Raw genomic sequence first — 15,155 nt, 5'->3', positions numbered from 1 at the left:
GTCTCAAAGGGGGATTCCAACATACCACTATGCTGCCATGATCTCAAGTTGTGTGAGGAATGAGTCTGTAGGTGGGTGCTTCTTATTTCAGTGTGAAGACTTGGTGGAGGAGGTCACAAATTGTCTTTTTTTGCGTGGGACGGTAATTGTCGGCAATCTAGATTTCAAACACACCACGGTACTGAGACTGCACTTACCAGGATCTTGAATAGTTGTGTTAAATTCCTATTGTCTCTTTATTATCTAATTTGTAACGGATTCTTTTATTACAGACACTTCCGCCTTTATCGGAATGATGAAGGCGCAAGTGCATGCTGAAACATGTCAGGTGATTAAACAAGCTAGAACACCACTGTCTGTAATGAAAGAATCCGGATCTTGAATGACATACATTTGGATAATGATGTGCTCAAAACAACTGTCTTGGTACAGTGTCACGAGATATCAATGCTACCATTAACACATCTGATCGTCGCAGTTTGTTGCTCAGCGTGTGACCTTGGTCTGACTGTGATCAATTGGTACAAAGCTTACTTGCAAAATACAGGCTACTTTACCTAAACTGGTATTAATGAGTCCAAGTGAACAAGAAACAACTACCTATATTGACTAACTAGATGCTACTGGCTTAGATTATGGTGTATTATATCTTTTATCATACTTTTGTAGATGAGATGCACCTTGACATTTCATTGTCAACCAGACAGAATTTTTTTTTTTATTTTAAGTAGGGTACATTGCTGTCATGATAATAATACTAACAATAATACATTTCATTTATAAGCGCCTTTCAAAACTCTCAAGGACACTTTACAGTCACGTAATTTTCTTTGTGGGTGAGCAGCGGCAGCCATTCGCGCCAACGGTCAACTGCACCCGGAAGTAACACAGCAGCAAAGTTATGAAAGGAAGAGGAAAGGAAAGAAAGGAAACAAAAAAAAAAACTAATTAACAAATATCACAACACAAAGACACAGAGTCATTCATTCTTCAGCACTTTCTGGATACTTTTTGTTACATGAAGCAGTCAGTTCGAGATGAGAGGAGATGATCCAAGCCTCTTTTCACCAGTGGATCAGGGACATGGTGGAATGTGCACGTCGACTACAAGCTAAATGTTGAAAGCAAACACGCAGCTGTAGCATCCATTGACGAAAAGACATTGTCTCACATCTCGTGTCCAACATAAATCCACTTCAATTCCAAGCCGCGACAGTTCCACATACGCATCGGCGCTCTGCACTGACGCTCCTTTCTTCTTATCACGGGCTCCTCAAGCCATGCATCCATCCAGCCGCAGACTGTCCAACAGCACCGACCTTTCCGCTGAACAAAGCGGGGCTGTGAAGATGCTGCCCATTACAGGCGCAAAAAATACAATGGCCCCAGAGCTGTCCAGCGATGACAGTGAAATGGCTCCGACATTCCTCCCATTGAAAAACTGTACAGTAATAATCATACATTTAATTTCTAAGCGCCTTTCAAAACTCTCAAGGACACTTTACAGTCACAATCTCTAAATGGTCTTAAAACAAAGTACTTTAAAAATATGCCATTTGCACGAGTACTCTCTGAAGCAACCAGGCCCCTCCAGTCATGTAGGACAGGTCCATAGTGTGATCCCAAAACCAGACCAAAAGAAAATGAAGCAGCATTTAGTTAGTACGCTCGTCACCCTTAGAACAAACTCCCCGAATACCTGAGGGCAGCTCACGTTGTCAGTTCATTAAAATCCTGACTGAAAACATTCATTGCTGCAGCAATTCTAATGAATCCATCCCTCATTCACTCGTTGTAATCCCCATTTTCCCATTATATTTTCATTTATCTAGACAAATAATTTTATTTAATTATTTTAGTGTAATTATTTTAGATGATTGTATTGGATATGATTGGATTTCTGCAATGTCTTAATACAGGAGTTTTGTTTCTCTTTCTGTCATGCTTTAAACGTTTTATGTCAAGCATGTCTTGTATGTGAACTGTCTCCACAATGAAACTTACCTTACCATGCCATGCCTTGCATAAAAGAGCCACATGTTCCAACACAGACAAATCAAATGAGAAAAAATTGATGTTAAAATGCATCTGAGTTTTTTTGTCGCTAATATAGTGACTCTTTTACGATCCTGTATATGCATGTTCATGACATCTTTCAAGTTTCATTGAGGACTCTATGTTGACGATGTGTGAATGTGAGTGTCAATTGTTGATCGTGAAGTTGAAATACAGGTTAGCTCTCAGAATGCTGGAGTACAAGATTCGAAATCTTGCCTCTGGCCTTCCTATGTGGTGTTTGCAGGTTGCCCGTGTGCTTTGGGTTTTCCAGCACATTCAAACAACATGTCTGAGATGTAAATTGAAAATCCTAAATTTCTTCATAGGCGCGCATAGTCATTTGCCTACACATGAGAAAAATAAGAGCTTTTTTTTCATTTTAAATACATTTTTTAATCAGAAGAAAAAGAAGGAGATGGAGACAAAGAACACGTAGAAGGTATAAAAACTGCACTGCTTGCTGAGCTCAATAAGGGAGTGTGATGCACGTGTTCAGGCACACAGCTGGTCTGCTGCCATGGTTACAATGCACCGCATGAACGCACGTATGCATGAAGAGGAGCACATGTTCAACGTTTGAGGTCAATACGCCTATTGTTTTCATAATCTAGACTTATGTTCAGATTCAAGTTTGTTGTTTTGATAGTTTAAATTTCATGCTTCTCTTGGAAAGAACTGTTTTTATCTTTGTTTTGTTTTTGTTGGTCTACCAACACACAAAGCAAAATCCTTCAAGACCAGAAGAACTTGACAACCTGCACTTTATCTTTATGTAAACGCAATAAAACACTATCAGGATGAATTAGAGCGTGGATACTGCAGCCATGGTCTTCTCATCCAGCAACACTGTGTGACTTCACAAATGGACTTCTGAAATAACGGTCAAAAATTCCCATAAACTCATTCCTGAACCTTGTGGATACTTTTCCCAGTAGTGTAGAAGCTGTTTTAGCTGCTAAAGTTGGACTGACATCACATTAAATGTGATGGATTCGAATCAGAATCATCTTTATTGGCCTCGTGGATGTGACCTCGTGTGGCAGGTCATGATTCTTCAGCAGCCACAGGTAGTACATCCTTTGTTGGGCCTTTCTCAGGATGGAGTTGGTGTTGACCTCCCACTTCATATCTTGGGAGACTCTGATTCCCAAAACTTGAAGGTCTCGACGGTGGACACGGGGCAGTTGGATAGAGTGAGGGGCAGCTGTGGTGATGGATGTTTCCTTAAATCCATCATCATCTTTACCGTCTTGAGCGTGTTCAGCTTTAGATGGTGTTGGCAACACCAGAGAGAGCTCCAGCTGCTCCACTTGTCGGTATGCAGACTTGTCGCTGTCTGTGGTGAGACCGATGACCGTGGTGTCGTCTGCGAACTTTATGAATTTGACAGCTGGGTGCGTTGAGGTGCAGTCGTTTGTGTAGACGGAGAAGGGCACTGAGAGAGGACGCATCCCTGCGGTTGTCCAGTGCTAGTGGTGCGTGTTGATTAGGATATTTCCCCAGTTTCACCTCTTTTGTCCATCCTGTGAGAAAGCTGAGGATCCACTGGCAGGTCGTAGGGGCCACAGCGAACTGGAGATATTTGATGTTTGGTGGTATTGAACGCAGAGCTGAAGTCAACAAACATGATCCTTGCGTTGATTCCTGTGTTGTTGAGGTGCTCGAGGATGTGGTGCAGCCTGATATTGACTGCATCCTCCACAGACCTGTTTGCCCGGTAGGCAAACTGAAGAGGGTCCAGGAGAAGTCCACTGATGTTCTTTAGGTGATTCAGCACAAGGCATTCAAAGGACTTCATGACCATAGACGTCAGAATGAAAGGCCTATAGTCGTTCAATCCACATGTTTACAGTTTGAACAAGCATGGGACTTCACACTGCTCCAAGGAACTATTGAAGATTTGTATGAAAACTCGAGCCAGCTGGTCAGTGCAGACTTTAAGGCAGGAGGGGGACACTGTGTCAGGTCCCGCAGTTTTCTTGGTCTTCTGTTGCTTGAAGAGCTGTCTCACATGCATTTCATGGACGTTTCGGAAAGAGGGCGGAGATACGGTAGTTTCTCGTACTAGTGGGCGGACAAGGGAAATGGGAGTGTCTTTTTCAAATTGTCAAAAAAATGTTTTTATCTCATCAGCGAGACACTTGTTCACTGCTTAAGGGGATGGTAAACAATAGTTTGTTATTGCTCTCAGGCCATTCCACACCGATGCCGAGTCGTTAGCAGAGACTGTTTGTTAAGCCTCTCTGCATAACTTTTCTTTGCAATGTTAATTTCCTTTGTCAGCATTAACAATGGGAGTCACTTACTGTCAATTAATATGCGAGTCAAAGCAGATGAGCAAATACAGTTGGCCCTATAATGAATTTTACAGTGGCGGATCACCTGCATAGCCTTCTCTCCTGGCCTAAAAATATCTGAATCACGGACTGATGTTAATTATATTTTAACCATGAAATATTAATAAATAATTCCAAAATGGCTTTCATTACATTTCCCCTGTTGCGCTGCATGTTGTGGCATGTGTTTTCGTATTTAAGTACTTAACCAATCACATTTCAGTCATCATTTGTTACCAAGGTCAGAAATCTACCTGGATACCTTTACAATCAGTTGTGCGGGCCCTGTTTTATTAAATGTGGTGTTGATTACTCGGTTGCTTTAACAAATCAGACTTCAAGTTGGCAACCCAACATCACAGTTTTCGCAAACTATGATTGGCTAGTCACTAGCCAATCATAGTTTGCAAAAACTGCTCTTATCACACGCTATAAGCGACAAAAGCATAATGGCCAAAGCTAGCACACTGTATCAGTCGCGAGTTGAATAAGCAAATACATTATGTTGATTTAATAGTGGTTTTGTCAACCCACTGTCACGATATGGTTGGCGACCAACGGGTGGCGCTGTCGCCCCCGCCCTCACCTGCACAGGTGTTGGTCGTTCCGATCAGTGGCAGACTGTCACGTTCTGGTTGGCGACCAACGGATAGCGCTGTCGGCCCCGCCTGCAGCTGCACGGGTGTTGGTCGTTCCAATCAGTGGCAGTTAAAAGGACTCCCGGCACGACAATTCCTGGTCGGGTCATTGAATATGTTTGCTTCACCCTGTCAGGTTTGTTTCATCTTGGCAGATTTTTACTCATGGTTTTCTTTGATACTTTGTGCTTTTCTGTTCGGATGACTTTGATGTTTTAGCTTTTGTTCCTGCTGACTTCATTTTAATCCAATTTGTCAAATAGAACCTTCTGCTCCTTCGTGCCTGCTTATTTGGGATCCACAACCATCACCACCATGCAAACCATGACACCCACAATGGCTGAAGGAGGAGAAGAAATGGATTTGGTTGCACACCATTTTCAAGACGGACTTTTCAAGAAATATCGGACATCATTAAAAAAGAACTATAAAAAATGGCCAACATCCATCCATCCATTATCCGCTTATTCCTCATTAGGGTCACGGGGGAGCCTGCCATCTTCGGGCACTAGGCGGGGGACACTGAATTGGTTGCCAGTCAACTGCAGGGCACACAGGGGAAACAACCATTCATTCACACTCACACCTAGGGACAATTTAGAGTGGTCAATCAGCGTGTCATACATGACATCCATGCAAACCGGAGGACCCGGAGAAAACCCACGTGGGCCTGGGGAGAACATGCAAACTCCACACAGTTAGGCCGGACCGGGTTTTGAACTCACAACCTCTGCATTGCACGTGCTCACCACTTCACTACCAGTCTGCCAAAATACCAAATAATATTGCCACACAACACTTTTTTACAGTGGCAGCTGTGGATTGATTCGGACGTAGCACTACTGAAGGCCTAGGAGTGACATGCACGGCTCGCCACTGGTATTTTACACTTCATACATAGCCATTTGCAAGCACTGTGCTAGAATGCTTGACATGTATGCCAGTAAACCAAGTATTATAAGATATAACAAATTCATATGACAGATATTGTACAAAATGCAAAACAAGAAACAAACAATTCATTCCAAACAATTAATTCTGTTCAGAAACACAATACTCTTGAGTTCTTGAGCAGTTGTTTACATGCATGACTCAATTTCATTGATGTTTTTTGCCTTTATTTCATGATTTCATTCAATAAAAACATCAGCGAATGTAAGGGAATGCTAAAGGATTACATACTGTTTACTGTATTTATATTCATTTTTTACACCACCATGCCCCACTTTCTGTGAAAATAGGAGTAATTCAGACTTTTGGGGTGGATGATCCCCATGTGAACTCCCATAGATCTGCCCCCTTTTGAAAAGCATCACCATCATGTTGCCATATTCAGAAAAAAAAGCATGAGTAACTGATAATGTAAGCCAACAATCTTTAAAGGACTGTTTATGTTTACTTCATCAGGACCAAAAGTTTGATGTGGTCATTGTGTGGTACATTCGATTTAATTTCCACTCAGTCATGGTGTGGATGTCATTGTTGCTCCTCTTTATTTGTGCTCTGTGACATGACAGGCAACTTTGTGCAAAAGGCAAGTGTAGTTTGCCTTTTGCACAAAGTTCCCTCACTCAGGCTCCAGCAACCTGTGACCATAAAAAGGGATAAGCGGCATTGAAAATGGTTCGATAGAGAAGAAAATTTGTTTCACAAATCGGACTGCGCGTAGTTTTCATTTTCTACCGATGCCTGTGTGGGTTTTTGGCCGGCATTCTTCCTATATTGCAAATATTGTCCATTTATGGCCCTTTGGTGTGACTGCACTGCGATTGCCTAGAGACAATTCATGGGTGTACCTGGCCCTTGCCCTAATACAGCTGTATCGGATGGATGGATGGATCGGTTTGGATGGGTGGATGGATGGGTTAGGGTGGGTGGATGAATGCTTTGATGGCTGGGTTATTGGATGGATGGTTTAGGTTGGGTGGACGGATGGATGGTTTTGGGGTGGGTGGATGGGTTAGGGTGGGCGGATGAATGCTTTGATGGATGATGGATGGGTTAGGGTAGGTGGATGGGCTAGGATGGGTGCGTGGACGGATGGACGGTTTTGGGGTGGGTGGATGGGTTAGGGTGGATGGATGGATGGATGGATGGATGGATGGAACGATGGATGGATGTTTTCAGCATTTCAGCAAGTGACAAGCCCAGCCCAATTCATGGTCCCTTTCACGAAGTAGAATTAATGACAACAACAAAGATTCAGAGAGGTATTCCCATTCATGAGTTGTTTCACGTCTTCTCCAAGAATGTTTTTTGTGTTGTCTGATGCTAGCCAAAACTCCCAAAGTTCTGCTGTTTATTTTTTTTCCAAGCAAGGCTATCGCTACACTTTTTGATAAGACACCCTGTGGTGTGTTTTGGTTTGAGAGCCAAGTTATCAAAACAGGCATTCTCTGAATGTCATTTGTAAATGAAGTGGTCAAGAATTAAAGAAGTCGAATCAGTATTTCTTCAGTCTTCATAAGTGCTTACAGAGAGAAAATTACACAGCGTGAACTAGTCATTTCCCCATACAGTGCTTGTTTTTCAAATACACAACGAAGTGGGGATGTAATGTTTAAGGTACGCGTGACCCAACAGAGCCTTAATTGATTTCATTTCATTTGAATGGCTATACCACTCAAAATGATTTCTCACTCTCTCTCTCTCACCCCTTCGCTTTCTGTCGGTCTCTCTCTGTTTCTGTTTTTCTCTCCCCCTCCCTCTTCCTGTCTCCTCGTCTCTCTCTCTCTTTTTGTCTCCCCCTCTATCTCCCTGTGTGCTGTTGCCCCATCTCTCTCCCTTTCTCTCTCCCCCCTCCCCTCTCTCCCTCTCTTCCTCTTCTCTCCCATCTCTCTCTCTCTCTTTCTCTCTCCCCCCCCCCCTCTTCCTGTCTCTCTCTCTCTCTCTCTTCTCGCTGGGCAGGTTTGAGCGGACTTTGAGCCGTGGGAGAACACGTGAGTGAAAACCGTTCCCTTCCCACGCAGGGCGGCGCGTGCGCTCTGGCAGGCCACGGCGGCAGGCGGCTTTGCGAAGTGACCGCGACGTGGAGGGAGGGGTTGGGTGAGTCGGTGCTGGGGGCTTAGCTGGGGCGGAGAGGCACATCAGCCGCGCAGGAAGAAGTGGAGGTATCAGTGTAAGGCGGCACAGCTCGAAGCAGACGACACGCACACTGTGTGCTCCGTCAGCCGCGCGCCTCGTGGAATAACAAACATTTGTGCCAAGGAAAGCGCAAGAGACATCTGATGGATGAAACAATAGCGCATTTACAGGAAAGACACTTCATGGAGCACGCAGACTTTTTGGGGTGAGCGCGTTTAAACTCTTGTGCGAAGATTTAAGAAAAAAAAAACATAAACAAACAAAACCCAACGTTTTACCATTTGTACTTTAGGGTAGACTACCCCTCTCTGTACATGTGCAAACCCAAAAGAGGAATAAAGCGGGAGGATGGCGGCAAGGTATGGAATAAGAAACATTTCCGAATCTTTTATTTCGTTGTTTATTTTTGTTGTCATCGCCATTCTGTAACTTTGAAATATTCTATTTTCTATTGTCCCCAGGACGCTTATAAATTACCACACCGTTTGATCGAGAAGAAGAGGAGAGACCGAATCAACGAATGTATTGGTCAGCTGAAGGATCTGCTGCCGGAGCATTTAAAGCTGTCGGTAAGAAGAACGATTTAAAAAAAAACATAAAATAAAGGATGCTAAAAAGTTTCGCTTGCTCGGAGGGTTATGTTTTTGAAATAATACAGACACGAGACTTGCTTTTTGTGTCCACGCAGACGCTGGGTCATTTGGAGAAGGCGGTTGTTCTGGAATTAACTCTGAAACATTTAAACGCATTGACTGCGGTGACAGAGCAGCAGCACCAGAAGATCGTTGCTCTCCAGAACGGTAAGATCAACAAGCTTCGTCAAACCCGATCGATATTTACGTAGGTGTGGCGATAGAACATAGTGGAAAGAACACATTTCACTCACTCGCACGGGCACGCTTCGGAGGAGTGAGGCAGACGCGCACGTGAGCTGACACTTGTTGATCACGTGCTGTCCTTACTTTTTATTTTTTTTCTAAATTCCACTTCGTATCGAACTTGACATTCTTGATTACGTCCCGATGTTGTCATAATTCGTACTTCCAACAATCTCTGAAATTCGCAGACTTTTCTGAAACACTAAAATTACTTAAAAAGTCATTCTTTTGTTCAGGGGCTACAAATTAAGTTAGTGTGCATTGATTTTGTTCCGCGTCCACTAAAACTGGGGTCCCCAACCTTCTTTGCGCCACGGACCGGTTTAATGTCAGACAATATTTTCACGGACCGGACTTTCCAAAGACGTTTGTTTTTTTTACTCATTTTGCTAGTTTACGGTGGGCTAATTTTAGCGATCTATATCACGTGACCAATACAAGCGTTTTGACACGCGTCAAGAGTAAGTCATAGTCGGATGTAATCTGGTAATTTTTCATTTTATGTAAATTATTTATTCTTTCTGCACGGCCCAGTACCAAATGACCCACGGACCGGTACCGGTCCGCGGCCCGGGGTTTGGGGACCTCTGCACTAAAACACATTTGAGATTTACTAGTTCATGGAGAAAAATGTTGAAAGTGTGAACCTGCTCTTGTTATATTTTTATGGGACAGTGGAGGTGTTCAAACGGGAGCTTAAAACAGTTCTACTGGGAGCTGAAGGTGTTGCTCTCAGCTTTCTGCAGTGAAAGAAAAGTGCTTCATTTCATCATGTGCATTGATTGCACATGATTAAAATGTGGCAAATGGATGTCATCTGAAGAATGATGGATAATATATAGATAGTAAAGGCTCCAGCATGCTCACAACCTTAAAGAGGATCAGCGGTTCAGATGACAGATGGATGATGTCAGCGTTTAACACATTGTAGTCAACGTGAAACCAATGTACATGTACTAATGAAATAAATTCAAATGATTTTTCTTTCGTTGGCATGTTGGTGGACTTGTTAGGTTCCGTTTGCCTTCTTGTGTGGAGTTTGCACGTTCTTCTCGGGCCTGTGTGGGTTTTCTCCGGGTACTCTGGTTTCCTTCCACATTTCCAAAACATGCATGGCAGGTTTTTAGAACCCCGCCTACTGCCCTAAGACATCTGGGATAGGTTACAGCATGCCTGCGACACGTGAGGATAAGCGGATTGGAAAATTGATTGATGGACTTTGCTTTTGGTGTGTAGAAACATGCACCTGAGGGTCTTTAAAGGAGCTTATGAATGAAATGTATTATTATTATTATTATTGAAGAATCATTTGTCACAGGATTATTCATAGCCACCATGATGTCATGCACATCTTCAAAAGTGGTCAGTTGGATGATCCCCTTGAACCCTCAGGGCATTGTGAGATGGTGCATTGTGATGTGTGTCAATTCTTTCATTTTATTGTGCACGGAATAAAGTAAATGCTGCAGTATGCCTTTGAGGATGTGGTTGTTGATTGAAGGGAAAATATCAAAATTTTGGTCTGAAACTGTAGATGTGAGCTTTTTTTTTAATTCACAAAAAGTGGTGCATAAAAAAATACTTTCCCATTGTAGAAAAAAACAATCAAGGATTATTCATCCATGAATACACTTTCAAAAGAGTTGTAGAGTCCACAAGATATTCTTGGATTGGATGTACGTGCCTTTGTTCGTCTCGCAGTGGAGACATTTACATTTATTTAACAGCAGCAGTTATGAAAGGAAGAAGAAAGGAAAGAAAAGAAAGAACTAGAAAAACAAAATACAGGAGATGCTGGAAAGGCAGCCACTCTCGCGCCGCCATCTTGAAGTTAAAAAAACTAAATAAATAATATTTACAGAGACACAGAGAGTCATTCATTCTTCAGCACTTGCTGTGCCCTCTTTGTGACATGAAGCAGTTCTAGATGAAAGAGGAGATGATAAAAGCATCCTTTTCAGCAGTGGATGAGGGATGTCATGGTGGAATGTGCACGTATACTATAAGCTAAATGTTGAAAGCAAACATGAAGCTGCAGCATCCATTGACGAAAAGAGATTGTCTCACATCTCTCTGTGTCTTTGTGTTGTCATATTATTTGTGACTTAGTTTTTTTCTTTTGACTTCAAGACAGCATAACGAGAGTCGCTGCCTTTCCAGCAGGTCCTGTATTTTGTTTTTCTACTTTCATTCCTTTCATCACTTTGCTGCTGTGAAATGTAAATTTCTCCACTGCGAGACGAATAAAGGCAAATCCAAATCTCCTGTCCCACATAAATCCGCTTCAATTCCAAGCCGCCACAGCTCCAGATACGCATCGGCGCTCTGCGCTGACGCTACTTTCTTCTTGGCAGTGTATGCAAGGAAAATGAAGGGCAAGCGTGTTAAACATGGTTCTTTTTGTTTCAACAGGAGACAGGTCGACAAAGTCGTCCATTCACACCAATGCAGAAGCGTTCCATTCTGGTTTCCAAACATGTGTCAAAGAAGTCCTGCAATATATGAGCCAGTTTGAGAACTGGACAGCGCAAGAGCAGAGTGGCACCCAGCTCCTCCAGCACCTTCACAAGGTCCTGGGTCGAGTCCAGTCCAGCTCACTTCTCCCCCAGCAGCAGCAGCAGCTCCCCAGCGGCGTCTCACCAGACGGGCTTAAAGCTGACAACCAAGCCAACTGCGTCCCAGTAATCCAGAGGACCCAAGGCGGGGATCCGACAGAGAATGACACAGACACGGACAGCGGTTATGGGGGTGAAGGGGGCAAGGACAAAGAGTGTGAGCACAGCAACACCCTGCAGCCGGCCAAAGGAGTGAAAATCAAACAGGAGTTTGGAGACGATCGCCCCGGCAAGAAACCAAAGATGAACTGGTCCGGCAATGGCTCCGGGGCTGCCGATGTGGCGTTCATGAACTCTCTGATGGGATTTACCGGAGCGGGACAGCAGACGCCAATTTGCATGCCTGTGTACTTCATCAACCCATCAGCGGCTGCTTCGTATATGCCTCTTTTCGATCAAAGCAACATGGAAAAGAGCATGTACCCGGCGGCGGCCCTGGCCTCCCCTTTCCCCTGGCTGTACCCCGCCCAAGCGTCCGCGGCTGCGGCCGCCGCGGCCTTCCCAGGCTTGCCTTCCCACTTGGGCGCTTCGTCTCCGTGCAAGGACGCAGACGAGGGCGACCCTCACGATGGCGAGACGAGCTCACCCGACGAACGTGAGGAGACTCCCACGAGTGACGAAGGTGATGATGACGAGGAGAGTGGAATTCACCGGCCGTGTGACCCGTTGCCGGTCTGTCAAAGCAGCTAACTTGTCCGGGTCGGGTCACCCGGTAGACCAGGCACGCTCCGATTAGATCTGCTTGTTGTGTGAATGCTGAGAGTCAAGCACCCCTAACTTGATTCTGATTCTGATTATTATTGCAGTTTGCATGCTCTTCTGATACTGCGGCCTTCTCCCTCGTTGCAAAAACATATTTGGTGAATTTAACACTCTATTGTCCATACAGTGAAACGCTGGTGGGCCAAGTCTGTATTAATGGTGTCAAATGTAGTAGTATAAGCTCCCAAAACACTTTCAAATCATCCTTAAAAAACAAGCTGCTTCTGAAGCCAAACTTGTGCCCTTCACCAATACTTGTGTGTGTTTACGTCTCCAGTGAGCCAGAGCTTTGGCGCTCTCTTGTGGCTTTGTACAAAAAAAAAAAAAAAAACACCAAATATGCAAATTGGCAAGTTTGAATATTTTTTTGTCCTTCCCTCCACATTTAGCTAAAATTGGGTTCCAAAAAATGCCATGATATGATCGTGTGAATCACAAAATATCAACAAGGAGCGGTTTACCGGATATGGGAATGTAAGATTATCTGTCAATGTGACTGTGTGACAACTCGTCCCGAGCAAACTCTGCCAAAGTTAACTAACACATATCCCTTGGGTCATCTGCAAACTTAATGAAAATGATGCATCAACATTACTATTAATATATTATTATTATTATTATTATTATTATTATTATCTAGCCAATGAATTGGGGCATGAATGTACAAATTTTCCCCATATTTTGGAACTTTGTGATGAGGCAACAAAGATCATCACTCAATGGTCAGCTTTACAACTATTGACATGGCTGAACACACACGGATAACTGTGTTCTGGTCTGTCAGGAGATTCCGATTTTTAATGTCATAGAGGTGATGCAAAATCAAAAATACCACATCTTATCACTAAACTTTTATGAACAAAATTAACATTTCAGAGTAATAAGACAATCATGTATTGACATTTGAAAATGTGCCTGTGGCGAAAAAGCAAAACGTGGCAAACTACATACGTGTGTCATGATCTGGTTGGCGACCAACGGGGGGCGCTGTCGGCCCCGCCTGCACCTGCACAGGTGCTGGTCGTCCCGATCAGATTGGCGACCAGCGGGTAGCGACGTCAGCCCTGCCGGCAGCGTTTGAATTGCGTCACTCGACGAGCCGCAACGTCCACGTAAACGTCCGGCCGAGATTAACCTAACATGTACACAATGCATGCAGCAAACAAGCAGCAAACAAACAATGAATCGGCACCGGATGATCGTGCCCGGTGTCCTTTTAAGTGTCATTGATTATAACGACCAGCACCTGCGAGGCTGCCGGCAGGGCTGACGTCGCTACCCGCTGGTCGCCAATCTGATCGGGACGACCAGCACCTGTGCAGGTGCAGGCGGGGCCGACAACGCCCCCCGTTGGTCGCCAACCAGATCATGACAACGTGCAATCAGTGAATGTGGGCAATAACTTTGCAAATATTCCTACTGATGTCCTTATTGAGCAACAGCGAGTGCAATCCATTTCCTCCTTGACCATAGGCCAATGTTATTTGTGGTAAAAAAAAACTCCAGAGTACCTCTGGCACCTCAAAATATTTCCCAATAAAAAAACCAGGTCCACCGTATTCCAATTGCAGTTAGCCAGTTATCTGCGCAAGTGTCCAGCGCGTGGTGAGCGGTTGTGACCGACTGTATTTTTCTTCACGGATGTCCAGTTCATTTGCGTTTTGCCACATGGCTCATGTGCAGCTGCGATAAATGTCCAGTCATATTGCTCTGATATCATTCCCTAGGAGGTGTGCTTACACAGAATGTGACACTGTGATACATTAAGAAGCTGATAGTCCTCCCTTACATCTCTCAGCATTCACACAATTTCTGAGGTAATGGCAATTTCTGAGGATGTGGACAGATGTCACTGAAGTGGGTCCATGGAGGAGATTTTTATGTATTATAGTTAGCGACCTTGACAGTGTGTGCCTTTTGCACTTATGCTAGATTGACTCATCTGAATGCTCATCGACAATGATTGGCATAAACACAGCAAAACTGTTGTGTTGCACTGCTATTTGTTTTGTATTCGCTTTGATAAAGTATTCTCAAATGGCAGCGTTGATGCCACATTTTGAGTACTCCAAGTGCAAACGTGCAGTATCCCACTCAGCGAGTCTCCTTGGATGTAGGACGTCACAGAAACATCTGCCAAAGTACACAACATCACGCTGGGTCTGCTCGGATTGTAAATATTCAAACCCGGATGATAATCGGGTTAATCGTGATGTAAATGTGCACTAGTTGGCTGGCTTAAATGGCCGCAATACCTAACCCCTATCTTTTTGCATTGGGTACTCTGAGAGATATCAGTTCTTTTTGAAACACAAAAAATATCACACACACACACACACGCACACACACACACACACACACACACACACACACACACACACACACACACACACACACACACACACACACACACACACACACACACACACACACACACACACACACACACAGACAAATCTATCGAAATGAAGAACCATTATATTTGATCCAAAGTCAGTCATTTGTAGGCTCATCCAAGTGCTTGACTGAGTTATTGGAAGAGCCTTTCCTCCACAATAGACTGCATATTCAGTGTATTGTCGGTCCCCCAAGTGAGGCATTTCTGTATTGAAATGCAGAGCCCCTTATCTCCAGGAAGCAATGTAGGATAGCACCTTATAGATCTTTGGTATTGAATGTACCTGTATTTTCCAAGTTGTTAACGTTTGTATGGAGGAAGAGTGTTCCTCTCTGAGATGTGAAGTGCACTTTTTTCTGCTTTTACTCACACCCCAACCAACCCAA

The 15,155-nt window shown here is 43.9% G+C and overlaps 1 protein-coding gene across 2 annotated transcripts; it reads left to right on the top strand.

Annotated features, from left to right (window-relative positions):
* Window positions 1–7,941: 7,941 nt before the first annotated feature.
* bhlhe41 (basic helix-loop-helix family, member e41) lies at window positions 7,942–12,709 on the top strand. Of its 2 annotated transcripts, XM_088997402.1 has the most exons (5): window positions 7,954–8,321; window positions 8,409–8,475; window positions 8,578–8,685; window positions 8,805–8,916; window positions 11,407–12,709. In XM_088997402.1, the coding sequence occupies exons 1-5, from the start codon at window positions 8,260–8,262 to the stop codon at window positions 12,297–12,299; spliced, it is 1,242 nt and encodes a 413-aa protein (XP_088853528.1). In that variant the 5' UTR covers window positions 7,954–8,259; the 3' UTR covers window positions 12,300–12,709. The 2 variants fall into 2 exon arrangements, with proteins under 2 accessions (XP_088853527.1, XP_088853528.1); XM_088997401.1 differs by having other exon boundaries at window positions 7,942–8,321; window positions 8,409–8,685.
* Window positions 12,710–15,155: the final 2,446 nt, after the last annotated feature.

Source organism: Hippocampus bargibanti, linkage group LG05 (genome assembly GCF_051943395.1).
Source record: "Hippocampus bargibanti isolate YZ-2025 linkage group LG05, ASM5194339v1, whole genome shotgun sequence".
Taxonomy (NCBI): Eukaryota; Metazoa; Chordata; class Actinopteri; order Syngnathiformes; family Syngnathidae; genus Hippocampus; species Hippocampus bargibanti.
Note: the sequence above shows the minus strand (reverse complement) of the source record. Positions and strands in the feature narration are given on the sequence as shown.

Coding starts and splice junctions, on each gene's coding strand:
- bhlhe41 (XM_088997401.1), top strand. CDS start 8,260: ATGGATGAAACAATAGCGCATTTACAGGAAAGACACTTCATGGAGCAC. Junction 8,322..8,408: donor GAGCACGCAGACTTTTTGGG/GTGAGCGCGTTT, acceptor TTTGTACTTTAG/GGTAGACTACCCCTCTCTGT. Junction 8,917..11,406: donor GATCGTTGCTCTCCAGAACG/GTAAGATCAACA, acceptor TTGTTTCAACAG/GAGACAGGTCGACAAAGTCG.